The 27,404-nt window shown below is 53.7% G+C and overlaps 1 protein-coding gene across 2 annotated transcripts in view; it reads left to right on the top strand.

The window, feature by feature from the left end:
* The first annotated feature begins 15,091 nt into the window (after positions 1-15,091).
* The window catches only part of PLPP1 (phospholipid phosphatase 1), a 50,986-nt gene continuing 38,673 nt past the window's right edge, over positions 15,092-27,404 (top strand). Inside the window, exon 1 of one of the 2 annotated variants that reach the window (XM_037038546.1) lies at positions 15,092-15,465. In XM_037038546.1, the coding sequence (XP_036894441.1) occupies positions 15,408-15,465 (58 nt within the window). In that variant the 5' untranslated portion in view covers positions 15,092-15,407. The remainder of the gene's footprint in view (positions 15,466-27,404) is intronic. The other variant, XM_037038547.1, reaches the window with a different exon arrangement.

Genomic DNA, 27,404 nt, shown 5'->3' with positions numbered 1-27,404 from the left:
CAACAAGTTCTGCCAAAACAAGGCATGGTGGGGTGGGGGGCAAGGTACCTCTCCTTCCTGTTTGTCTCCTGTCCCTGTCGGGGTCCCTGTCGGGGTCCCTGTCAGCGTCACCTGGCCAGCAGGTCCTCACCGTCTGAGTGCCACCCCTTCCAGGAGCTGCACTTGGCTCCAGGTGGCAGGCTGTCGAGTCAGCGGAGTGGCCTTGCTGCCCCCCTCAGGGGACCACCCCTCCAACCACACCCTCCTCAGAGGCCTGGCTGCCGGCCCTGGATGGGGGAACACCTTGGGGTCCCTCCTCCGGTCCAGGAGTCCGAGGTCTTCAGGCCCCACTTGAGGTCCACCTTCTGATAGGGGCTCAAATGTTGGAAAACTTAAGTTCCAGGTAATAGTCAATAAGTTTATTAATCAATGCATGTAAAAAGCAACTGTTCCAGGAACAGGAGGTGTGACCCAGGAGGACTCCAGGAGACCCCAAGCAGTTCCACCTTCGTGCCTGGGAGGGACTGCAGGCCCTCAGGACGGAATCTGAGCCATTGTGCTCCCAGGACACAGATAACGCCCACGGCCGGGACACAGATAAAGGACCCAGACCAACAGATGACACACGCAGCAGCTTTTGATCTGACTGACCTTTCCCTGAATTCCAAACCCCTTGCCTACACTCTGTTCTCTTCAGAAAAAGGCCGGTTTGAAATGGAATGTCACTGGCATCTGAGGTCACTGGCATCTGAGAAAAGTGCCCATGGAGGTTCACTCCCTGTCTCTGCTTCTTGGTTCTGGTGGGTGAGCAGCCGCCCAAGCGCCGGCTTTCCCAATTTGGGTTCTAAACATCTGGCCTCGCTCTTTCTCTCAAGTCCTCGTCAGTGACGTCATCCTGTCCCCCAACACTTGGTGAGCAATTCCTTACGTTTGGTGTCCCTGTCACGAGAACCGGTATGGCTTCCGACTCCTTACCAGACCCTGACGGATGGATCCGAGGCGCTGGGTCAGAATTTGGAAATTGACTTGCAAGATTGACCAAATATGTGGCGAAACTGTTTACTCTAGCAAATAGGACCTGTCACTGTGTTATGGAAAAAAATGCTCAAAACAAAAATAAGTTTCAGAAATTGACTGCATCTCTTGCTCAGCTCATCGGCAGGAAGAGGCCGCGCCCAGCGAATGTCACGTAATCCTCCAGGGAGCGGCCGCTCGGCCTGGCTCTTTCCACTAGCAACGCTTGGGCTTCTCCAAGCCCTTTGGTTGCTAAACAATACCCATTGAACGGGCTATCTCAGCTTATCTGGTTACCATTTGACAGGCGCTCACTTAAATATTCATGTCAAGGGCCGTGTTGTTCACTTGCTAAAAATCCTACTTTGACAACAATGGCCAACGATATTTCCCACGTGAAAAGCTGCGGATTGGCCAACCAGGGGCAGCAGACCTTTGTCATGGTGACGACCTCCGCAGCCACAGGCGCGTTCCCAAGAGTCAAGTCCCCTGGGAAGGGGTCCAAACAACCCCACTGAAGGCTAGCTGACAACTTACAGTGTCTGATGAACCGAGCCACAGATTTGCCTAAAAACACATCTGTTCTGACCTGGGAATCGATTACCAGATGCATGCTAAAGCCCGCCCCGGGGTGAGTCTGGTCGAAGGAAAGTTTTCGAGGCAGCAAGTCTCCCTTTTTCTATGTATTTTTAATTTGGTGGCTTCTGTAAAGGGAGAGGATTGAAATAAATCCTCCGCAACTGGGCCTCGGGGAAACAGGATCCCCCCGTAGGGCTCGAGGCTGGCGGGCCGGGCTCTGGGCCTGCGCCGAGTGTCCCGGGCAGGTGGAGCAGAGGCAGTCGAGAGTCAGGGCACCGGGGTGCCCGGTTTGGGCGTCAAGGGCCTTCTCCGGCTTGCTGCGGACCTCACCCCGGCCCGTCCCTTTTGGACTGCTGGGCTGAAGGCCGTTTCTCCTCAGTCCCAAGTTATTCTGGACCATGGGCAGGGTGGCTCCCTCGCCCTCCTCAGCCAGAAGCCCTGGGGTTGGGGGCGGCTGGCACACCAGCCCCCTCCACCAGTGTAGAGGTCCCAACATAAACATTAGCTCTCACCAACGTTCCCAAGATTTTAGAGACTTCGGCACTGTAAAAAATATTTAGCTTGTGACAGCTACAATCCTGCTCCTGTTTCAGCTTTTAAAAAAAGAAGAAGAAGAAAACAAGGAAACCATACTCATTTCTTCCTTCCACAGTTCGGTGAAGTTCCAAAAAGTGGAAAGAATTCCTTAGCTTGGTGGAAACGCCGGGTTGGGACATTCCTTTGGCCACTTAGCTGACAGCTGCATACCTCTGGGTCTAAGGCATCCTCGCTCTGGTCCTCTGCCCAGGAGCTGCCCAGGAGCTGCCCGTGGCGACGGGAGGGGTCTGCCAGCCCCCATCGGGCCCCTGCGCCCAGCCATGCCTGGCCCAGCTGCGCCTGGCCCAGCCCAAGGCTGCACCTTGGGGGAAAATGCAGCCCTGAGACCGAGACCCGGACCCCAGAATGCCTCCAGCTCTTGTCATGTTGGTGGCTGAGCAGGTAACGACCTTCTTAGGAGGGCTGGTCTGTTTCCATCACACCCAGGGAAACGGGGGAAACCTTTACCTGGTAGAATGAGATGGTAGTCAGTGTGACACAGTGTGGTGACCTCCAAGGGCCATTCTTGCAAGCAGGGACAGCCTCCCTTTAGGAAACGGAAAAGCTGACCCAGCCTTTTCTATCTAGGATCCTCCTGCTCTTGGCCATTTTCCTGCAACAGCTTGTATCTAATTCCTTGTTTTATTTGGCAAAGAGCAAACGAGGAAAACAAGGGTATTAATAGTGATGATCGACATTTGAACTTCCTGGGTACAGCATGTTCTTGTACCCAAGTGGTGAATAGAATCTTTAAAAAAGATGACTTGCGTGTTGTTCGCCACCAATTTAAATCATTCATTTTCCTTTGTCCCAGAAAACCCATTTCTGTCCCTGTGGCATTTGAATGGACTCTTCCTTCCTTCTCTAATTCTGCCGTGAGTTGGATGTCCTCAGATGGCTTTATTTCTGTCTCCTGCCGCATCTACCCCAGAGCCGGGCGAGCCGGTGGGAGACACAGCAGCAGCGGACAAGGGAAGCGCCCTGACGGTGGCCTGTGTTCCATCAGCAAAAGGCTCCTGCTATCCGGTAACTCAAATGCCACGAATTCGGTTGTCTTTCTGGTTTTGTGGTAAACCCCAGCTGCCGTGGTCTTGGATAGTGACCTTCAGTTTTCAGTCTGGCTGCCATTGATTGCTCCCTGTCCCCATCCCCCCTTCATCAGGACGGTGGGATGTCCACAGGAGTCAGGGAGCTGGGAGGACAAATGTCCCCGGAGAAGTCTCCCACAGGTGGCACCACTTCTGGAATTCAAATTCTGGGGCACCTCGAAGTTAACTGGAGCCCAGAGCAGCCCCATTTGCTGCTGTGTACCATTTGCCCTACAGGCCTGTGACCTGGTTAAATGTGACCAACACTTTACCCTCAGGAGCTTGTGTCCCCAGGCCTGGAAGTGACTGGAAGCAGGAGCAGAACTGGTGACTCCCTACAGCCACAGGCGGAAGATAACATGGAAACAACCTGCAGACTCGGTTCCCAGGCCCTGGCAGTCAGGTGCCTCGCGGCAGCAACCCCACCCTCTTTTAATCCAATTGTAACCCAATAAAAGCCCAGAGCCCCCACCCTCAGTGCCGGTGTCTCTCCCGCCATTGAGCCCCTGTCCTTTCTGTGAGAGTGAATAAAAAAACTTTACTTTCCTCGCTTTCTTCTTCTCTGCGGATTTTTTCCCAGCCCATGTCACCGACCACCCTAACAGAGCACAAATCATTTTTTAGAATCTTTCATGCTTCCATCAACTGGAAATAATTAGTATAATCATATTAGTGTATTTTCTTCTTTTTTCTGTCAACACAAGAAACATCCAAACCTGTAACAATTTGTATGAGTTTATTTGAGCCAAAGTGAGGACAATTGCCAGGAAGCAAAACCTCAACAAAAATGAGAAAAATGCTCCAGAAAATGGCAGTTTTACCACTTAGACATCAGCATGAAACCTACTGGTGATAGGTTAGGGTGGCGGGAGAAAGCGAAGTGGGGGCCTCTGGGACCGGATGAAACGTAAGGTGACAGACACACACGCCTTTCACTGGGGCGGGTGCAGGCGGGTCAGCAAGTACCACAGTAGCAGTGGGGGTCTGTGGTCTCGGCTCAGTGATTGTTTGTTCATTGAAGGTTGGGGCGAGGGGGAGAAGTTACTTTGACTTCTCAAAGCTGTGTTACCTCAGAGGCAAAAAGACGATAGACAGGCTCAGTTAAGGTGAAGACTGAGCTTTCCGGGGGGGCGGGGGGGTGGGATGCTGCTGCAGGACATGGCTCCCCACCTTGAACTGCTTTCAGTTAGAATGTTTTAGTTTCGGGCCATCCCGTGAGGCTACGGTCTGTCTCTCAGCGTCTAAGGCCGCCACGCAGCCCCCTACCCCTCCACCGCTGCGCTTGTCGGGTTAGTATGTGGCCGCTTTTTGTCCACATGTCTATGAAAATTTTATTAATTTTGTGTTATAAAGTGTGTGCATTATAATGTATTATAAATTGGCATGCTTCCTATAAAAATTTGCATACAGAAATAGAGGATAAATTATTTCCTAGAATCCCAACCCAGAATAGTTATAGAAATTGTTGTGAAAAGTTTGATAATAGTATCTATTAAATGTATATTACATTGATTATATATTATTATGTAATAATAATATATAATCTAGATATATATAGTACTTATTTATATCTATTACACATGATTTATTTTATATATACTGTTTTGGTATTTTTGCCCAATGGCTTATAGTGTGCGTTCTGTTCTGTAACTCGCTTTTCACACGACAATATATCTAGACCCCTAGGCCCAGATACGTGTGTCTGCTCCATTTAAACGACGACTAGACAGCGTTCCACCGCGTGGGTGCTCCACGCTGATTTATCCGATTCCCACTGGTGAGGATTTGCCGTGTCTCACTTTTGCAGCTCTGGACAGCGAGGTGGAGGACAATCCCTGTGTGTATCTTTCCACGCCTGTTCGGAAAGGGGAACTGCTGGGTCAAAGGACATCGTGCATATGTTTTAAAACATGCTCCTCATTTCATCTTATGTCGTCATGTCCTCCGCATGCACCAAAAGTTCATGTCGTGATATCACATTAACTCTGTATCATCTTAACGCCTGCCTAGTGTCTCCCCACGGGAACCCACACTTCTAAGCCGGAGGAGTACTGTGCACCTGAGACTCGTGCCCTTCACAGCTCTCAGCTGCTAATGCCAGGGCCAGCTCTCACCGCATCCTGGATGATGAGACTCGGTACGACTACAAATGTGTCTCACTGGAGGCAAGCAAGACAAACCAAAACAAAAAACACATAAGGGATTCTTTAAAAAAAGGTGTTATGTCTGTAAGGATAGGAAAAGGTACAAAAATTATATTCCACAATTTTACTAAGAAAATAAGCCAATATTTTAAAGAGGAAAGTTATTTTCTGATAGCAAACCTAAGCCACCTAAGATTTCAGTGAAATATCTCTTTTGAAAGCAGTCATGAGCAGGAGGAGGTTTCCAGCTAACACAGCAATTGGTCTAGGAAACCGCAGAGTTTCCTGATCTCGGTGTGTGCTGGCCTGGTGGGTCTCTCGGCCCCTGGGTTGTGTGTGCTCTGCTCCCGGCTGCCAAGGTCAGAGTTCCCTGCAGTCGACGTGCTGCTGACCAGCGAGCCTGCTCCGTCTCCAAGCACATCAAACCAGGCAACTGGCAAGAGCCTGCTTTCTCAGGAAAGTGGACATAGTGGACCCTGCAATTCTGGGCTTTTTTATTAGTTTGTCCTATGGAAAGCTTTGTCCAGAAGGCAGAATTTTAAAAAATGAGTAAATGGCAACTTTTTTACAAATAAAAATTTATATTGAAACTGAATATATAGAACAGTAAAAACAAACAAACAAACAAAAAAAAACCAGTGCAGGTCGGAGCTAGGTCTGGCTGCCCAGCCCCTCTCAGGCTGTCGTGGGGTCACGATACAACAGGCCAGGTTCCGGGAAGGACAAGGGACCGTCTGCACACAGTGAATCCTGTCTCCTGCAGACACGCGCTTCTGCGGGACATAACTGTGGCTAAAATAAAGAACGAGCAGCCTCAAAACTAACCAACATCGCACCACAGAGTACGCTCTCTATTGCAATGCCACGCCTGCTTCAGTGAAAAGCAGGAAACAGTGCGCTCACAAATATCGTCAGCCGTGGTGCCGCTGATGAGGACGAGAGGGGACGCAGTCTGCCCTTTGGACGTGGGTGATAACAGGAGGACGAAGTTCACTCTATTTCTACGTGTTGGATATGGTGTGTTTGTTTGGAGACGTGCCCTGTTCTGCAGCTCAGCACAGTAGGTTTCCCTCCAGAAGGATGGAAGGAGACTTGGAGGGTCCAGAAATTAGAAACCAGAGAAGCCTCATCCTTAAACACGACTTTAAAAAAGTCATCCCAAAGACCACCTGTATAATACAACCATCGTGAGATCCTAGAACATAGTATAGGTATTTCTACTCCCCCCCCCAAATTCTTTTCAATACAGGGGAGGAGCCCAAGAATCTGTACTGTCTCAAATGTTCTCCAAATAATTCCAACGTGCACTTAGACAAGAGGCCGGCGGCAGGGAGCTTCAACAAGAGCCGGCACGGAGCTCTGGGGCCCTGGAGCGTGAGCTCAGCTGCCGGGAAACAGTAACACGCAGGGCAGTGTCTGGCCCCCAGGAAGCCGTGTGACAGTCCCGTGTGGGTCCTCGGCACCTTGAGCTCAGCTCCCCTCTTCAACTCTCCCTCTGCTCTGCTCCGGGCAGCAGGGTGCCTGAGCCCGCAGGCTGATGACCCGCCACTGGGACCAGGCACTGGGAGGGACTGGCTTGGGTCTGGGGGGCGGAAGTGAGAAGCCCGCTTCTCTGGCTGCAGTTGTGTCTTCTCAGAGTTTCGGCTTCTGTCAGGCAGGCCTGCTGTTGTTTTTACTTGACTTTCGCGCGCGCGAGAGAGAGAGAGAGAGACTGATTTTGTCGTTCCACTTGTTGATGGTTTCACTGGCTGCTTCTTGTAGGTGCCCCAACCGGGGATCAAAAACACAGCCTGGGCGTGTGGGGACGATGTTCTAAGTAACTGCACTCTCCGGCCAGGGCCCGCTGTGCCCCTGGCTGCCACGAGCTGCCTCCAGCCCCTGGGCTCTAATCAGGCCTCCCTCTCTCTGTCCCAGAACTGCCTGTGTCTTCCTACTGATGCCAATATCCGGGGCGCTATAAATCCCCTATCGGTTTCTCAGCTACTCCACCACCACGGACCCAAGTCCCTGCATTACATTTTCTCTGTTGTAAATACTCGGAACAGTTTCTGTTTTCTTTGTTGGATTCTGGTTGACACAGGGCCCTGGCCCAGGCCTGGCTAGGGTCCAGAACCCAGCCTCCAGTTACCCCAGAGGCAGGTGGGCAAGAATGAGGCCGGGAGGGCCGGGTCACGGCCTGGGGCCCTGGAGTGCCTGCCTCGGGATTCTTCAAAGGTGTGATGAAGCGTGGCACCTCCCCATGGACCGCAGTCTCCAAAAATGGGTGGTTAGGGTATGTTTCAAACCAAACCCCTGGAGTGCCTGATACAGGAGCTGCTAAATAAATATGTATTGAGTGGATGTGCGTGATTTTATGGGAAAGTGATCACATTTAGGAGGAAGAATTGGAAAGAGATTCTTTTCATCTTGTCGCATGAATATTATTTTATTATTTTAAAATAATATTTTACTTATTTATTTTTAGAGAGAGGGGAAGGGAGGGAGAAAGAGAGGGAGAGAGACATCCATGTGACAGAGAAACACGGATCAGTTGCCTCACGTGTTCGCCCTGACCGGGGACCAAACCCGCAACCCAGACAGGTGCCCTGACTGGGAACCGAAGCGGTAACCTTTCAGTTTGCAGGATGACACCCAACCTGCTGAGCCGCGCCCGCCAGGGCAACACTGTATTTATTAAGGAAACGGACCCTCCCCTGGGTTTTCCGAGGGGAGCTCGGCTCTGCCAGCGTTTCGACCTCGGCCCCGAGGGACGCAGGACGGACGCCTGGCCAGCGCCCCTGGAGAGCATCAAGTCGTGTTGTTTTAAGCCCCTGGGTTTGCAGTAATTTGCTACGGCAGCAATAAAAAGCTAATATACGGTTATTCTCCTGGCTGTTGGGAATGCAACTTTCTTAAAAGTAGAAAACTAACCCTTGCTCCTTCTCCTGATGGTGAAAAAAGGAACTCTTGATGGGACTGCATGCCTTCCTCCCTTGTGGGCCACCGCCATCGGCCACGACAATGCCCCAGGAACACTGGAAGCCCGGCGAGACGCAGACTGTGAACTGTGTTGAATCAGAGCAGAGCAGCCAGGAGGCACGGCCCAGTGCGTGTGTCTGCGGTGCGCACTGCATGCACCGACCTGGGAGGCTCCTTCCCGGAGACACACCGTCCCTACAGCGGATGGAGGCCAGGGCGCACACTGAGCAGAAAGCCGCTCTTGGTAAAGAACGAAATTGGTTCATCAATAAGGAGATCATTCGAGTCAACACACGGCGTGCCAACGACCCTAAACCCCACTTCTGCACCAAGAGCTGGTCTTGCCTCCCTGAGCTGGAGCTCACAAAAGGGTCTCTCCAAGGTCCCCAGCAGCAGGAGAGGATCACAACCAAGCAACACTGGGTTGTTGTTAACAAACCTGCAAAGTAATAACTCGAGATGCACGAGTCTATAGTGGCCCGTTCCCTCCACGCGCATTCTCTGATGGCGTTTCCCCCAATTGTTTTGGAAGGGTCATGTACATGGAGCTTCAAGACACGTTTCCCGCACCCTCCCAGGAGTCCTGGGGCCATCCTGGAGCTAATATTTGGTACATGACATCGGCCTTTCATTGTTTCTTGACACTTTTGGTTGAAATAGTTTGGCCTGAGCTTGCAAAGTTGCACATATACATACCCGTATTAGTTTCCTATGCCATTGTTGCAAATCACCACAAATCCGATGGCTTAAAGTCACAGACACTCATTCTGTCACAGAAGTCTGACACCAGTTTCACTGGACTGAAATCCAGGTGTGGGCAGGGCACCTTGCCTTCTCAGCTGTCTGGAGTCGAATCTGCCTCCCGTGTATAAGGACACGCGTGTTTGCATTTGAGGCCCACTGGATGATGCCGGGAACCCCTCCTCTCAAGGTCCTTAACTGAATAGCAAAGGCTATTTTTCCACGCAAGGAAACAGTGGCAGCTTTGGGGGTCAGGACGTGGACGTGTCTTTGGGGGCCATTGTCATCCCATTGCAACGCCCTGTGATTTCTGCTCCTGGTACGCTGTGTGTTTTTTTTTAAGGTTTTATTTATTTATTTTTAAAGAGAGGGGAAGGGAGGAAGAAAGGGAGGGAAACATCAACATGTGGTCGCCTTTTGTGCGCCCCCCACTGGAGACCTGGCCTACAACCCAGGCGTGTGCCCTGACCAGGAATTGAACCAGCGACCCTTTGCTTTGTAGGTGGCACTCAGTCTACTGAGCCACACCAGATAGGGCACCCCCCAAATTTTTAAAGCATGCAATACGTGACTACTTTGTTAAGGGCACTGACCACTTTTCCCTTAGATTATCAGATAAAAAGATGACAACAAATCAACACAGCAACAGCTGTTCAGTGTCAATGAATCAAAATGATACCTATTTTTTGTTAGATTGGTGAAAAAAATATATTTTGGGGTGTGCCACAGAATTTTAGAAATTAGTTTATGCACCATGACATGAAAAGGGGTGAAAATCGCTGCTGTAGCCAACAGAGCTCCTGGCCCCGGCCCCCACGGCTCTTTTATACACATGCCACACTGCACTGAAAATCACCGGGGCGACGGGGACATGGCGTCCGGCCTTGCTCACGGCCAGCTGCACAGATGCAGGCTTGTTAGAGGAGACAGGGGGATTCATCACGGGGGTGCTCGTGGATGGCCACTGGAGAGCCCGGGTTTGCAGCGGCCTCAGAACCCCCCCCGCCCGCCTGCTCCCCACCCCCACCCTTACTCCCACCCCAGAACCAGTTTAAATCTGGGGGAGGGAGCTGGACAAAAGGGTTCGGGGGCTACAGCCTGACTCTCTCTCCTGGCTCTTGGTTACTGGCTTTTTCTCCTTCATTTGTTTATTCGAGCTTTTTTTTTTTTTTTTGACTGCAGGTGAGGTCACAGTAGGAAGCACAGCCCTCAGAACTGGGACTAGAAGGCTGAAGCAGGCCCAGTCCCTCTGCTTGAAGAGAGCAGTCGTCCGGCGTCAGCACGGGGCGAGGGCTGCGAGAGGGATGACCACCATGTGAGAAGAGCACAGACTGGGGGTTGTGGACCCGAAAGAAATCAGAAGATGAGAGCAGGGAAACTTTTATTGATTTCTAAAGCTGACGATTCCAGCGAAAGACCTGGAACTGGATGACAATCTTATTCAATATATTTTTAAAGAAAAACATGTGTGGATGTCTTTAGGGCTTTAAATACTTCTGCATCAGTGGTGATACATATTTTTAAGAATTTGCTAAAGGAAGAATTTGTGAGTGCCCTAGAGAAAGGAAGTGGTGAGCCCTAGGCCAGGTGTGGATTTACCAAGAACCAGTGGTGTCAGCCGGGCCCCCTTTCTTTGGCAGATTGGGGAACCATGGTCGATCCTGGGCTGAGTGGGCGGCAGGGAAGCAGATTTGGATTCTCAGGCATCTTTGAAACACCATGTATGGTGTTGGATCAGACATGTGCTAGGCAATTGCAACCTCACTTTGTACAATCTGTAATCATCACAAGAAGTCTGCTGAGGAAACGCTGTCTTCCTAAGAAACAACGTGAAACCTTGCCCTCCAAGTCGGACCCTGGAGGAGAGTCTCGGTGGAGAAACTCTTGGTGGAGCCGGGTTGTGCATCCATGCACCCCCGACTCTGATCACGGAGACTCACTTGCCTCTGATGGTTTTTCACTAAGTCTTGCCAGGCAGTCCCACGTGTAGGCTGGGCCAAGTGTCACCAGTCCACTTTTCCCTTGGTACCTTCCAGCAGAGCTGAAAAGGGCGTGGGACACAATCTGGGAGCCCTAAACAAGAGTTTAGGAAGACAGAAGGCACCAGAATGGAAACACGCACAGAAGAGGACTTGAAACTAAAAAGTCCAGTTTGCAAAATAATGTTTATTCATCTCGGGTTTGGAGTCCAAAGGTTGTGACTTCCTCTCAGTACTAGAGCCTAGAGCCCAGTCCTGGGTAAGAAAGACTGCCTTCAGCAAGCCACTGTGTATTTTTAGTCACCGTTCTTTGCCCCCAGACACACTTTTTAGCTGCAAACCTGCCTTCTCGAACCTTCCGCTAATCCTCAGTGTGAGTTCCTGTTTCGCTGGTTTTCCTATTCAAGGGTATCAGAATGTGCCCTAAGTTTTGCCTCTACGCACAAACATTCTTCAGTCTTCAAAGTCTCCTCTCCCTCAGCATCCTTTTTAAAGGGTTTCTAGGACGAGAAATTCCCTGACACAAGCTCAGGGAGAAGGTTGTCTGAGAACAATGCCACCTGTGGTTTCTCAGCCACGGGAACCAGAATGCTGGCCGGTCCCACATTGCTGTTGCTTGTGAATGAATGTCTTCTAAGCACCTTTCCCTTCTCACACTGAAAGAAATCTGAGGCAGCCGGTTGCTGGTCATGGTAGTGACTCAACATTCTAAAGACTGGTGACACTTCCTCTTGTCCTTTTCCTCCTGATCACAAGATGATTGCTGTCGCTCGGACTGTCATGTCCGTATTCAAGGGAGGTAGAAAGGGAGGCAGGAAAGTCTGTCTTTTCCTCCAGTCAGGAAAGCAAAACCTTTCACAGAAGCCTGTGGAAGGCTTCTGCTTCCCACGGAGAGAATCCGACCACATGGCTGCTCACAGGGGAAGTGAAATCACAAGCCAGACAGTATTGGGAGACAAAAATCACAACACGAGGAATCTATGCTTAGAATATATAAAGAACTTCTACAGTGAGATAAAAATAAGATACACAACCCAAGAGAAAAATAGGCAAGAGATGTGAATGGGCAAATGACAGAAGAGGATACATTTCTAATGAATAAATTTAGGAAAAGATGCTCAGCCGCAAGAGGTCAGGGAGGGGCAAATTAAGACTACACTGAGATGCACAGTGTACCCACTAATTAGCAAAAATTAAGAAAACTTCAAAATAAGTGTTGATAAATGCGTGGAGCCCCACCCACACTGGTGCAGGTGGGGTGACATGGCGCAGCCCCTAGGAAGCTGATCTGGGATTACCCGGGAGGTGGGACGAGGCTGTGCCCCAGGAGACACCTGTTCCCGGCAGGGAGTCAAGGCAAAATTTCATAGCAGCGACAGCGGTGATGGTGCCCCAGGCGCTCGCTGTCAGCAGAACAGAATCAAACGTGTTCACATGACAGACAGACAACCAGTGAGTGAAAAAAGTCAAGAGCAGATGGCTGTATATGGCGTCATGTTCTTAAAAGCTAAAAAATCATAATTTCTTTAGAGATATATGCGCACATAGTTACGTGGGTTTTTTTTTTTAAGATTTTATTTATTTATTTATCTTTAGAGGGGAAGGAGAGAGGGAGAGAAACATCAATGTATGGTTGCCTTTCATGTGTCCCCTGCTGGTAGTTGGCCTGCAAGGAACCGACCTGCAACCCAGGCACGTGCCCTGACTGGGAATCGAACTGCGATCCTCTGGTTCGCAGGCCCGCACTCAATCCACTGAGCTACACCAGCCAGGGCCAGTTACGTGTTTTTTGAAAATGAAATAACAAAGCAAGGAAAAGGTGAACATGAAATTGAGGGTTGTGGTCATCTCTCCTGAAGTGGATGCAGAAAGGGCCCAGAACACACAGATACTGGGATGCTGTGTGTACTGAGTTCAGCAGTGGGTTCATAGTTGCTCGTTTTATTATCACGCTTTATAACTTCCGTATATGTTATATATTATATATTTATGTATTAAATATTATATAAAACTTAAGTACAGTAAGAAACAAACAGCTTTGGCAATGAGTGTTAAAAGGATTACAGTGTACCACATTGTGAAATTTGGGGGGTGAAGCAAATAGGTAACAAGACATTTACGTTTTTTATTGTTTTGGACTAAAAGTGCCACCCGAGTACAAGAGAAACTGTATTTGCTCAGCGTGGTGGGGAGAAAGGACATAAGAACACATGAACGCCCGAGGGAATGTTCTCCTACTCCCGTGCAGACACTGGACGAGATGAGCGGAAGCCGGGCCAGAATGCGGGGGAGTCGTGCCCACAGTGTCGGGGTAACCATGCCAGCAAAGGGGCGGGAGCAGAAGTGGGAATACAGGTGGGTTCAAAGAAAAAGTGAACAGGGGGGATCTAGATTAGTCTCCTTTTCAAACTGTTTAGTAATGAAATAAGAGAGAAAAATGGTTTTAGGAAGAGAGCAAGTTAGCTTCTCCTTTCTTCAGGGACACTTCGGGGTTATTCTCCCCAGGCCCACCCTGCTTTTGTCTGATGCCTGTGTTGGAGGGAAAAATCCGGGCCCATGGACAAGCTTTGTTAAGCATGTAAGAAAGGTTCCACACCCACCCTAGGGACACATGGGTATGTACCCCTACAGGATGTTCATGGTGTCTCCACCCAGTTAGGGTTCCCTTTCCACCATTGTCAGGACATGTAGAACGAAGGAAGGCTGAGCGAAGAAACAATGAACAGACACACACGAACTACTACGGGTTTTTCTGAACGCTTACTTTCAAAAAAGTATGTAAAAAGTAAATATTCCTTTCAAAAGTAGTTTAGATAAAGCACCCTGCCCCCAGACTATGTCTGGTCCCCAGTCTCAATGAATGTTTTTTGAATGAATACTGAATACTTAAGAAGCCACAAGTAATTTCAATTTCTTGTGGCCTTGCAATCTGGGGGCCTTTTAATCTGGAAGTAGGAGAAGCCACAGAATAAACTAAAGCATTATCTCTCAGGTATAAATTATTTAAAGCTTTTAAAAAATAAAAATAAAAGGTGAAACCCTGTATTTACAGTCCTTTTAAAGAAAAACGTGCTTCTTCAAATACATTTTTTGGTTGTGGGGATCACGTGGTACTCAGACCCCCTGAGGGTAACATTCTCTCTCCACTGATTTTATTTTAGGGGTATTTCGCAAGAAAATTTTAGAAGTAGTAATTACAGCTTTCGATTTGCATTTTGCATATTTGTATGAGAAGATGGAGCAAGGAGGAAAGACACTGATATCTAACACGTGGAGGTTTGAACCTTTTATAAAACCCCCGAACATTACTTTTCCCGGGCTTCAACCGTTCTTAACTGCAACATAGAACGGGGACATTCAGCATCCAGTTTTACAGGTTGGGAAGCCGAGATGACTAAACCTCAGCTGGAGTTCTCCGGAGTCGGGGTGAGAGCGGTGCTGCCTGCTGTTAAAGGAGAGTAGGTGACACTTGTTCCCGGTAGGGACGGCTTTTTTTACGTAAAAGTCCACGGCAACAGAGGAGCCGCGCTCTGCTCTGCATACTTCAGCACAGCTGAGGGCCAGTGGGTGGAAAATTACCGCCCGGAGCACTAAGGGCGGGGGCGCGTTACTAAGAGCAGGACGTGGGCTTGTCTACCAAAAGCTGCAGGATGAGAAATCGGATCCCTTATCAGAGGCAACGAGGCCCCAAGGGATGATTTCGCAGGTTCCAGGCCGGGCTTGCAGGCCCAGGTATAGGCCTAGGTGATTCGAGGGCTTGGAGACAGAGGGAGGGTCTTTGTCAGTGCTCCGCCGTGGAGGAGAACTGGCGGCAGCCGGGGCGCTGGGGTCCTGCCGGGGCCCGAGGTCTCCCTGCCAAGAGGGAAACACCCGCAGGGTCACAGCGCCGCGGTCCTGCCCGCACCGGAGACGCCCCCAGGCTCCACCCAGCCACCCCGCGTCCGGCTTTGGGGGCGGCCTCCGCGAGCGGGCGGGGCGGAGGGCACTGATTGGTGGAGCGCCCCTGAGCGGCGTCCCGCGTCCCCGCCCCCGCCGCGCCCGCTCAGCCGGGGAGGCAGCGCGCCGCTGCCGGTCCCGTGCTGCGCCGCCCCTTCCCAGCGCTCCCCATCCTTAAAGCTCGAGCGCGGGCGCCCCGCCTGTTGGACAGGGCGCTGCGATCCGGGCGGTGAGCCGCGGGGCGGGCCGGACCGGCGGAGAGCGTCCGAGGAGCGTCGGCCCCGACCGGGAGGTTGCGGCGCTGTGGGGGAGGGTCCGGCGCCATAGCTGCCGTCCGACCGCCGCCTGTCCGGTTCGCCCTCGGCGGCTGCCCTGCCGGGACTCGTGCGTGAGTCGGCGCGCCGTCCGCGACCATGTTCGACCGGACGCGGCTGCCGTACGTGGCCCTGGATATGCTGTGCGTGCTGCTGGGTACGTCCGCGCCGCCCCCCGCCGCCGCCGGGACCCCGCTTGGCGGCTGCGCCCCGCCCCCCGCCCGCCTGGCCCGCCGCGCCCGCTGCTGCCCCCGGCGTAGGGTACCCCCAGCTCTGCGGCTTCGGGAGCGACCGGAGTGGCGGGCTGCAGTCCCGGGGCGGGGGGCGGGGGGTCCCGCAGACAGGCGCCACCGCCCGCTTTATCTCCCTGTTGGGAAGCAGTTTAATTTTCCGTCCATAAAAGGCCAGAACGCTCCTAATTAGAAGGTGTTACCAGGTTGTAAATTGTCAGGTTGCGAGGGGGTGAGGGTGCCAGGTTTCTGCCTCTAGGTCTGGAGAAGCTTGCTTTGCTTTTTTTTGGGGGGGGGCGCCTCAGAACTGCCTCTGCTCCTCCGCGCGCCCCTCGCCTGCCGGCTTTGCTCTGCTGTGACTGCACTTGTGCGGCGTCGCCCTGACGGGCGCGCTCAGCCCCCGCTCGCCCGTGGCGCCTTCTCTTGGACAAGACAGAACTGAAGGCATCTGAACAGCCATAGGCGTTGGGGGGAGGCACTTTCACCTTTTAAAACACGCAGTGTTGTTAAGGCAGGGCATTGTGAACTCCTTACACGCGTGGGAACCGCGATAAGACCCGCGGGAGGGCCGGGTAGCCCTGCCTCCGCGTGGGTATCGGCGCCACGGTCCCTGCAGCGTCTCGGGCCCCAGCTGGGTGACTCGGGGACAGTCCAGTGCGGGGCTGCGGGGGGGCTGCGGGGGGCTGTGGGGCTCCGTGGTGGCAGGGAACCCCGGGGTCAGTGCAGAGTCTCGCGCACCTGCCCCAGCCCGCTGCCTCCGTGCTCGAAGTCTTGCAGAAGACTCGCGCTTTCTGTTACCCGGTGTTTGTGTACGGAGACTCCCTGTTGGTTATTTATGAAATATTTTTATTGTTGACCGAGACACTTCCTGTATTGTTCTGCAGTGGAGGCTAGGACTTCAAGTCAGGGAAGGGAAATGCAATTTTGGAACGGCGTTTTTCATAAGAACACAAGTCACAAGTAATAGTTTCAGGTGTCAGGACCTATTAATAATGCCATTAAAATATGCTCAAATTTCCTTATTTTCAACAGACAGCTTGCCTTTGCATTTTAGCCTGTGCTCAGTGTTGCCACGCTTCACTTACATTTTCATGAGGGAAGAGGGCAATGTTCGGTCAGAGGTAATTGGGTTGTTACCCTGTCATGGCCATACATTGCGTACTGCCAGAATTTCCCCTTTTCCTGCCCTGTGGGAGTTCAAAACTTACAAAGCAAACATCATGTTTTTCTGAGCCAAGCCCTGTCCTGCCTGACGGACGAAGGAGACTTAATCGCACTCCGAGGGAGCCACAGCTAATGTGACTCAACGCAGGCCGCCGTCGATGGACGGCGTGTTTGCCTTTCACACGGACGTGGAGCGCAGTGCGCTGAGAGAGGGTTACAGCTTCCTAGTCTGTTGTCAGCCGGGCGCTGTTGTCTGCTGGCCTTCAGAGAGGACCTGAGAGGCACAGGGTTCGTTCTTATCAAGATGACAGAATTGCACTTGGGGTTTTAAATGTCTTTGATGGTTTTGGAAAAAGCTTTTGGGGGGGATTTATAAATTGAGTATGTTTTAGGAAAAGAAAGGTGATCTGCTTGAAACATTTCATCTGCTTTTCTATTATTGGAGTTTTTTATTTTTTTAAAGTAACTCAATGTATTGTTGTGATGAGGCTCGGGTTCCCTTTTTCTAACTATGGGATGAAGTGCTGGCCAACTTCAGTTTGGTGATGAGGTGCCTGTACGATTGAAGAGCATCCACTCTGTTAGCCACACGGAGGGGCCAGTGGTGCAGTGGGGGTGGGGGGGCGTGGGGAATCTTTTTCATGCCGCATTTTGGAAGATGATGTACTTTTTCATAGCAAACTCACCTTTCTAGTGGAGTCCAAGTCATTTTGAATTTATTTTTATTCACCTTCCTGGCAGCCTAAAGTCACGGTAGCAGAGAAAGGGTTACCAACCTGGCATTAACTTTTTCTGTGGAAAATGACAGGTAAGATGATTAAGCAAGTACAGGGCTATTGGAAAATGGCTCCTAATTATAATGTGAATGTGTTCCAGGTCCCGGTAATGACCGCCCAGCACCACACCGTGAATCCACTTGAACAGGACAGTGCTGTGTGAGGCACGTGGCTGCTTTATAGTTTCACGGAGGGTGGTGTCTGCCGAATTGACCTTGGAGCAGACTGGCACTTGCACCCCCACACCCACACCGTCCCCCGTGGTCGTGAACTCCTCTCTGTGATCCCCCCACACTCTTAGTGCCTTCGGTAGCGCCTGTAAATTCTTGGGAAAAGAGTGAGACTCTCCAGAGAGGACGCGTATCAGGTCTCCTTCCCAAGTGGAGCACCATCTTGCCACCTTCCTCCGGCTCTCGAGGATGCGCTCTGTTGAAAGGGTGTGAAGGTCCTGAGCCCGAGAGGAAGCTGCCCCGTGGAGAGCGATGGCGGGTTGGGGCCCAGTGCGTGGGCCCAGGTCCTGGACAGAGCTCTTTGCTGTTTAGTTGCTGAGGGTCATGCCAGGCTTTATCCACCATAGTTTTAGGCTGCCAGCCAAGGGACCCCAAGTCCACCGATGGGCTCAGGGCACGTTGATTGAAGGCTGCCTCTGTGCCAGGTCCCGGAGCTGGTGGGGACACAAAGATCGGTGGGAAAGCCCTGCCCTAAAGGGGCTCAGGGTCTGGTGAGGGAGGAAGAAACAAGAGGCTAGGGCCCATCGCGGTACGTAGGCTAGCAGAGGTCTGGAGCAGGTGCCCTTCGAGTGCGGGGAAGAGAGTTGTCTTAGGTACGGTTCCGTGTAGATAAGCTGGCCGTTGGTTTGCCCTTAGAGATGCGGAAATGACAGCCGTTGCCTGGGACTACTCTCAGAGTCTTTTTGTCCCTTTCCCAAACTGTCCAGGGCAGCAGGGCCTCAGGTGAGCACCCGTGTCTGTGACCTGGCTGGGCGCTGTCCCATGCTGTCTAGATTTGGACGGGACTGGCAAACCTCTGGTGGGCCTGTGGGCCTGTGTTTTGCTGGGTGGCAGGCACTTAGAACACCTTCCTGTCCCCCCCCCCCCCCATCTTTTCTCTCTCCTCTCTGAACTCTGGGAAGTGACTTCCGTGGGCTGTGGCAGCTGAGTCCTTGCACTTAGGTGTCTGGGTTAGGTGTCACAGCTTAGGCTGTGGCCAATGGGATGTGAGTAGGAGGCCTGGCTGAGCCAGTTCCTTGCAGCTGGTTTGGGTCACCAGAGCTTGGTTTTGTGAGCAGGTCACACCTTCTATTCAGTGGCCTCTGTCAGCCAGCTCCAGTTACAGATCTTTCTGGGTTCTGGTGACCCCCTTAGCTGCCCCGAAGGCCTGGAGGTGGCGGTGCTTCCTGGTCTTGCCGGGGGCCTGCTGCACCTCCCTTGCTGCTCCCCTGACATCCTGCCTCTGCCTGGGAAGACAGTTCCTCCGCTGAGTCCTCTTGGACACCTGGTGGGAGGTGCTGCCTTTTCGCCTAGACTCCACTGATAGTCCGCATGTGTGTCCAAAACAGATCAAAGGTGGTTTCCCTTTCTGTGCTCGCCGCCGGCTGCAGCTGCCCGTGATGACAGGTGCAAACAGGGACTCGTGGCCTCTGTGTGGGCGTGCTGGGGAAGGAGGGGTCCCGGGGTCCCAGCATGCTCCGAATGCCGTGTCGCCACTCAGACAGGTGGAAGCCACAGTGAGAGCAAAAGCCTTGGCAGCGAACATGAGGTGGTTGTGGAGTTCCGTTCCTTGTTCTTCCCTGGTGTTGTCACCGTAACGCTGACCTCGTCCTGTCCCGTAAGTGCTGTCCCCGAGGAGCCTGACCTCCGTCCAGCCTCTTTCTCTGGGGGAAAAACCAAGTAGTTAGTGAAAGAGTCACTTGCTAACTAGTCTCTAGTGTTTCTGTCCTTCCTTTCCTCTTAACATTTATTGATCCAAGCACTCATTCTCGAGAACATGTTTATTTACTATTCAGTACACCTGTGCATTTGTGAGGTACTGAAGATCAGAATAAATCAATAAATGTAGATGGTGCCCTGTTTAGGACAGCTCGATTTTTAAAAAGATTTTATTTATTTACTTTTAGAGAGAGGGGAAAGGAGGGAGAAAAACATTGATCAGTTGCCTCTCACTGACCCCCACCTGGGGACCTGGCCTGAAACCCAGGCCTGTGCCCTGACCGGGAATTAAACTGGTGACTCTGGTTCTCAGGTCAGTGCTCAGACCACTGAGCCACCCCAGCCAGGGCTGTTTTTTGGACTTGACAATGGCGTGAAGGTGATACACATGCAGTGGAAACCATGCGTGGAATGTTAACTTTTGATCCTTTCCTGGTCTCTGGTGTCGTGGCAGGCCGAATGCTACTCTGGTGATGCCGGGCACAGCAGCCCGGTGGCCAGCCCCGAGGGCCGAGAGCAGGTGCGCTGCAGTGTTCCTTCCTCGGGTGGAATTCAAGGCCTGGTCCAGCTCTGGGCGGGTGCAAGTGTTCCGAGCACGTTCAGGGAGGGCACGGGTGAGGTGGAGCACATGCACTTTCGGCTCGTGGTGGGTTTGTGGTGGCCGAACCCCACTGGGAATCATGGGGCTTCTAAGAGAAGCGAGGAGGACACCGTGTTCGTCCCCATCACTTGCCGTGTCTCTGTTACTGAGACTCCTTCGCTTCCGAGGGAAGCTGACTGGGTTGTTTCTCTTTCCTCCCGGCCACAGAGAAGGGGAGGAGTCTCACAAAATGAGCAAAAATTTGTCAAACCTGGCATGTTCTTGGGTCAGACCGCAGTCCTGTTGCGAGCCAAGGCCTTTTCTGACTTTAAATGGCCAGCTCGGAATGAAAGCCGAGACCCGACTGCAGTTGCTGCTCTGGCTGCAGATGCTGTCGTGCAGTTGAGTTTCCACTTGAACTTGCCTCGCTTGGAACAGAGACGGAAACGTTCAGAGGATGCGTCCCGCTATGGCTTTTACGAACTGTAAACTCCTTATGTTCTCTTTGAACTGCAGCCTTCGGAAACGCACGTGCGCCTGACGCGTTTACCAGTCTCTTGCTTAGTCACTTCGGGCTTCACCGCGGCTCCCTGCATGTGCTCTGGGAGTTGTCCCGGTTCTTTGGGCAGAGAGTTCAGGTTCGAGGGGTCCCTGTGCCCCCTGCTGAAAAGGACCAGAGTTAGTCCCCAGGATTTTGAGGGAATCAGTTGGCACGGAGTTTGGGTGTTATGGGAGGGGGTTGGGATGCTAATTGTCTGCTTCCTCATGTAGGTGGCGTGGTTCCGCACAGGGGACGGAAGAGCTCGGTCCTGGGAAGACGCCGCTCAGGGGCTCTGAGGCCTCGTCTCTGTTCAGAAACAGCCTTTGTCACGCGGGTATTTTGGGGTGCTGCTGGCTGCTTTCCTCTATCCCCTTCTTTCCCTTATTTTCATTTTCACGACTCCCTCCACACCCCCGCTCTTCCTCGTGCTTCCCACCTTCCCCTCAGCCTTCTCGCTACCCAGGTTCAGAGCCCAGAAGACTGAGAGCTGTTTTTGCCTAACGGACTGGTCTGGCATTGGGAATGACTTGTTCCTTTTCAATGCACACCGTTCCTCGGAACGTTAGCGAGACTGCGGAGCCTAGTGATGGGCTCCGCGTTCCCTTCCCAGCTCCTGCACCTCCCAGCTGTGGGACGGCGGTCCATTGCTTCCCTGTGCCGCGGTTTCCTCGGCTGTGCTGGGGTGTGAATACCAACCACGCGTGGCGGCTGCGAGGCGTGAAGAGTCCACAGGGAAAGGGCTCAGAGCGGCATGTTGCACTCACGCAGGATGGGTGTTTGTCAAACAGAATTAGTGCTGTAACCCTGCCGGCTGCAACATCGTGATTATTTCAGCAGAAGTAACGTCAGTGGTTTTGTACTGGGAACAGACACACTTCAAACCAGCCACTCAGGCTTTGAGGCCGGCAGAGCATCTCGAAGTGGCAGCGGTTCTCCGTCCCCTGTGAAGCCACCGCTCGACCTACAGGTCGTGGTGACCCTGCGTGGGGGTGGTCCGTCTGGGCAGGTCTGTGCACGCTGGTCGCTGTCACTGTATCTGTTGCCCAGGCTGTGGAGATGGTCTCACCCCACGTGAAAAATAGGCTTAACATTCCTAAAATTTTTGAATGACCTTAATTGTGCATCCTCATTTGTGTAAATTCTGTTAATTTAATTTCTTTCTGCAGTTAAGCAGCCAGCAAAGGAAAAAGCCCACTGTATAACTGTGATTCCTCTCTTACCACCCCCCCGCCCCCCTGTTTTTCCAGCCAGGTACTTGCTTTGATGTGCGCTGTTCCGTGTTCCCTCCAGGAGAGAAGCACAGTCCTGTTTTTAAAATGCTCGTCTTTCACTTCCTTCCTTATGGAACCCCCGCTCTGTGCTCACTGCAATGCTAGGCGCTGTAAATGTCCCTGAAAAAGGTGACAGGGTCTCTCTACTGCCTCGGGGGACAGCTGCAGGCGTTTGCAAGTGCTGTGAAAGAATGCCGGCCAGCTCGGAGAGAGTGAGGCGTTGTGGGGCGGCACCTCGGGAGGGCTTCTCAGAGGAGGGGACATTGGAACTGGGATTTCAGGATGAAGCTGGAGAGGATGGGTCCAGGCACGGGGCCGGGGGCAGGTGTCGAGGGTCTGGGGGGACACGGGGGCAGTGTCACAGAAGAGAGAGGCCAGAATGCCTGGAGTGGGGTGTGCACCCGGGTGTTCTCCGCGGTCCGTTCTGTGACTTGCTCTCAGGGTCCGCGTGGGTGACGGTGACTAGTGGTTCTGTGCTCCCTCGACAGCGTGGGGTGGCCAGGTGGGCTCCGCAGGTATGAGAGCGGTTGGGAAGCCCTGCCGACGGGACCCCGTGACGGGGTGGTGTGGTCAGGAGTTGGGAACTGCGTTTCTGAGGATTGTGCCTTTGGAAGGCGGAGGGGTCGAGATTTGGAAGAGATGGCAGTAGAGGGAGAGGGGGAGGAAGGGGGAGCAGGGAGCTCATGGTCTGTAAAGGCAGTGATTGTGTCAGGCGGCCTGAAGGGTTATGCTCTCTCCTGCACGAAGGGGCTGCAGAGTCCGTCTCCGCTCAGTGTGTCTTGAGCACGTGTCTGCAGGAGGTGCCTTGCTTTCTGCTGCTCACACTCCCAGCAGGCAACTCCTGAGAGGTTGCCGGGAGGAGACCAGTCAGGAAGGTGAGGGCTCACGCGTCCTGTGCAGTGACGTGCCCACGGACCCTGCCTCCCAGTAGCGTTGCTGCTGCAGGCCTTGCTGTGCAGGGAGGCGAGACCTTTGTGAGCTGCTGGGAGTCCTGTGAGCAGCCCAGCCACCTTCAGCCTCTCCTTCCAGCAGATGAAGTTAGAGCCTCGGTGTGGTGCAGTACTCAGCTGTCACTGCTTGGAAATGCGTCCAGGGTGCGGTGCCGGGAAAATGACACACAGGAAATGTGCAGCGGACGAGCTCTTGGGATAATTGGCAGCTTGTTCGGCCAGGTTCTGCTGGCCTTTTGGTCCACTGACGTCAGCAGGGAGGGATGCGGGCCTGAGTAGAGGAGAACACTGTACTTGCCGAAGGCCTGCGGGAGCCTTCGGCGAGTGCCTTGCGGACCTCCTGCAGCCGGCACCCGACTCTGCAGGCACCAGTCACCTTTGGTGCCCTCGCCCTGGGCGTGCAAAGGGCTGGAAAAGTGAAGCAGAACCCGAGGGCCTCCGGTGGCTTCTCGCTTGCTGTGGAAGACAGACTCATGAGAAACGAGACCTGTGTGGCAACGTTGAGGGCCGGGCATGTCAAAGTGCAGAGGTCGCTGAGAGCCAGGGAGACAGGGCCTTGTAAGGGGAGGTGGGCAGGTGTTTCAATGAGGTCAACCTGCATTTCAAAGTGACCTTTCCGGAGAGCGACGCTCTCCCGCTACAGAGTTCCGGAAACAACCCCCAGGGCCCATGGGAGCCGTGGGCATTACTGGGGAGGGGGGACTGGGGGTGGCATGCAGGGGGTGCCCAGGTCTTTGCCACACGAGCTGTGGGCGGTGAGCCCGAGTCCACCGCCCTCCTGGGGTGTGAACTTTGGCTCCACTGATCACTCCTCACGGGGCAACGGGCTTCTTCGTTAGTGAGGACACAGACGATGCCCCGGTGCTTCCGCATCACACCCCGGAACCCCACGGGACAGCGAGTGAGGCTGTGCACGAGGCCTGCGTGGCCGTGCTTGTCATCGTCGTCATCGGGTTAATGAGCCGGTCCAGTGCCACCAACCCAGCCTGTGGTTTGAGTTTGACGGTTGCGTGCTGGCTGCTTTCATTTGGAACATTATTTAGTGTGGTTCTGGCTTCAGTTTGGACAACATTGGAATTGGAATCCGGTTGGTGTTTCAGATTTTTGTCCCAGCTCACTGTAGGAAATATCTTGATTACTTGTAACCTGTTTCCCTCTGGGAGCAGATACCACAGTCAGACCTGCCGGTTTTACGTGGAGGTGAGCAGTGGTCCCATGGCTCCTGGGAAATGAGTGTCCCGGGTGGGCGAGGACAGCGGGCTCGAAGTGCGTGGGGTGGGTGTGGCGTGGCGTGGCGTGGCCGGGGAGCTGTCAGCTCTTGCCTCTTGGCTCCCGAGCCATGCGGGTTCTGCTTCTTGGATGGACACTGGCGCGGAGCTGATTTGCAGTGCAGGTCGGAGGAGCGGAACGTGACCGGTCCTCATCATAACTTCTCTTCGCTAACAACATTGTCTTGTCTTCTCCCCCTGGATTCGAGAAGTGCAGAGTGGACGGACCGTGCCCGTCCGCGGTGTCTGGGGCAACCCCAGTTTTAGGTTGTCATCCTCCTGGATGCTGTTTTGTTGAGTGTATGCTTAAATGTAATCAAAACATATACTTTAAAAAGATTTTATTTGTTTCTTCTTAGAGACAGGGAGGGAGGGAAGCAGAGAGAGAAACATCCATCAGTTGCCTCTCACACGCCCCCAACCAGGGACCTGGCCAGCAACCCAGGCCTGTGCCCTGACTGGGAATCGAACTGGTGACCTTTTTGTGTGCCAGACAACGCCCAGCCCACTGCGCCACACCAGTCAGAGCTAAAATATGCACTCTTATAATTTTTTCTCAGAAAATTAAAGCACGTGGTACTCCAGTGTCATCCCAGTCTGATCTGGCAAACGCACCTGCCCTCGCCTGGCAGGGCGGCCGGGCGGCGGCACGCGCTGCGCTTCGCTTTCCTCCCCACGGCGCGGGTGAGAGAGAGGGGTGTCGCGTGTCCCCCGTTCGGGTCCTGTCTCCGTGGCCCACTGGCCGATCGAGAAGATGCTTCTCACACTGCGATGCCGTCGGGCCCGTCGGGGCAGGTGGTGGGCAGTCCTCACTCTGTGGGTCGCGGTGGGTGTCCGTCTGCACTGACGCCGGCTTCGTGTCCTGACCGCGAGAGAGGCGCTGAGTGCCCACTGGCTCTGATGGCGGACGAGCGAGCTGCCTTTCATGAAGGTCCTTTGTGTGCATAGATGTTCCCCTGCTTAGGATGTAACATGGTGAAGGATTTTTCGGAAGTTGGCGTGTGAAAGCCTGTGTAAGGGCTGGAAGGGGGAGCTGGGAGTGGAAGTTGCCGGCTGGGGAGCCAGGTCCTGATCCTGCCTCTGCCGCTCCCTGGGTCTCACAGGCAAGGGCACGTTGGTGGGGTGTGATTTGGTTACATGCAAACGGCAGTGAGAAGACCCCTGCCCCACCTTGCAGGTGTCGCGGGATCAGGATACAAAGTAACACGGGGCCCCTGCTTGCGTTTTTTCTTTTGTCACCCAGGTGCAAGGCTTCGTCAGTGGCCGCGTGGTTCTCGTGTGTTATTCTCGTGTCAGCCCTACTGTGGAAAAGGGGAAGCGGGCCACCTCGAAGCCGGAACGGGATGCGATCTGGTCAGAGGCAGGGAAGTTTCGGTGAAGGGGAAGGCACTGTGTTCCAGGAGATAAAGACAGTGACCCTGTGTATAAAGGGGGTGTGAATGGTACTTTGGGGTGGCCCCCCTCAGTTCACAGTGTCCGTTCCATTATCCGGAAGGGACTGGGTCTTCATCTGTGGAGTCTCCTTGGCCTGTGGCCTGGCGTCCACTCCGTGGCGGGCCCTTACTGATTCCGCGGAGACTGGCTCCTTACGTCTCGTGTGCCGGGCTGTGTCGCCGCCGGCTGCAGTGCACGTGAACAGAAAGGAAGCAGCGAGCCCTGGGATGGAGAAACTCGGGCACCGTGACACTGGATGAAAAGGGCTCGGGGTGCGAAGAACAGGACAGCTTTCAGGTGCTGACTTTGGCTTCAGGTTTGCGTTCAGGGCAGAGCAGCGGCCCAGAGTGGAGAAGAATGGGTTTCTTAGGAAGGTCGGTGAGGGGCTGTTGAACCGGCACAAGTGAGAAAGCGGCATGCGTGCGGCCCGGCGGTGAGACAGAGGAGTGGCCGGCTGTGGGCGGCCCCTTGGAGGTGGAGCTGGCAGGCTTGGGTGCCCTGTGGAGTGTGGGCAGCTGGAGAGACAAGGTCAGGGTCGTTCCGACCATGCAGGCTTGTGCAGTTGGCTGGAGGCTGGTCTGTGCCACCGCGGAGCTCGGAGCGCTGGGGAGGCCCAATCCGAAACAGGAGGGGCTGGTGTTCTGGGAGCCTTGGAGGTCTCCAAGAGGAAGTGTCAAGTCCCGTGTGGGCGGAGGGCCCAGCGCTTATGAGGGTTCTGGTTTGGGGAGTCACCGGCACCTTGCGGTGACTGCAGTCTTGAGTACTGGTGACAGCTGGGAAGGGGTCACAGCCGGAGAGGGAAGGCAGGTTGAGGATGGAGCTGTGAGAAGCCCCGACCACATGGGCTGGTTGGCAGGACTGAAGAGTGCCAGCCCGAGAGGGACACGCGGAAAACCAGGAGGGTGTTTCTGGAAAGCCAGTTGAAGGGAGTGACTCGGGGAGCTGTGGTGACAGTGTCCATGTTCTCCTGAAAGGCCAGCGAGGGCCGTGTCTGGCAAGTGCTCCCTGGGCCTCCTGACACTGAGGCTGCGGGAGGGCGGGGGTGGGTGGCCGGGGCAGAAAGGGGAACTGGGGTGTTGGGATCACCTTAAAAAGCAGGACTGGGAGGAAGGGGAAGACACCCAAGTAGCAACTGGATGGAGAAAGGCGCCCGGAGGCCCTTCTCAGAGGGCCCCAGGCCCAACCTGCGGGGCACCTGGTTCTGAGGATGGAGGGGCAGCAGCCCGAGCACTGATAGTCTGGGGCAGTGGGTGGCCATGGCTGCCCACCACGTTCGGGGCGGGAGGGCCGGTCTGGCCTGAGAGGAGGGGCTCCATCCTGAGTGGGTGGTGTGGGGGGCGCTGACCCAGCCCTCTCTGCTGAGAGCAGTGGGTTGCTCCCCGCTGTTGTTTCCCAAGGAGCTGTCACCGAGAAGGACGGAGTCGGGGGTGTGCGGCTGTAGGCTGGGTGTTTGGACCCTGTGGGCCATGGTGCTGGCTTCGGGCCACACCTGCAGTCACTCGGTCCTGCTAAGCTTCAGCGTCTTCACACGCTTGGAAGCAGGGATAGTGTCCGCCTCGTGGGTTTGCTGGGAGTGGAGGAGCAGCTGTACAGACCGCACACGCAGCTCTGCGGGCTCTCTGAGAGCGTCAGGCCGGTCCATTCTGTCCACCCTTCCTGTCACCCTGTGCCTTAGGAATCACCTGTGGGCGTCCTCTGGCCTCCGGCTCATCTGTGCGGAGTGACTTCAGTGGCACATGCCCACGTTTTTGGGGAAACGTACCCGGTTTGCTGCCGCAACAATCATAACTGTGAAAAAAAGGAATTGACCCAGCTTTTTTCTGGCTTGTGTGCCTTTTTAAAGAAGCGTGTGTGTATTTTAAACAAAGCTTACTAATTTAGATTGGCCACTTTGGTGACTTCCTGCCAGAGCAAGAGTTTCGTATTTTCCTTCTGAGACACACCTTAGCAGAGC

The sequence above is a fragment of the Sturnira hondurensis genome, unplaced genomic scaffold (genome assembly GCF_014824575.4).
Source record: "Sturnira hondurensis isolate 20B ecotype Veracruz unplaced genomic scaffold, ASM1482457v3 Scaffold0024400, whole genome shotgun sequence".
NCBI classification, from domain to species: domain Eukaryota; kingdom Metazoa; phylum Chordata; class Mammalia; order Chiroptera; family Phyllostomidae; genus Sturnira; species Sturnira hondurensis.
The sequence above is the reverse complement of the archived record's forward strand: the minus strand, read 5'-3'. Positions and strand labels throughout refer to the sequence as shown.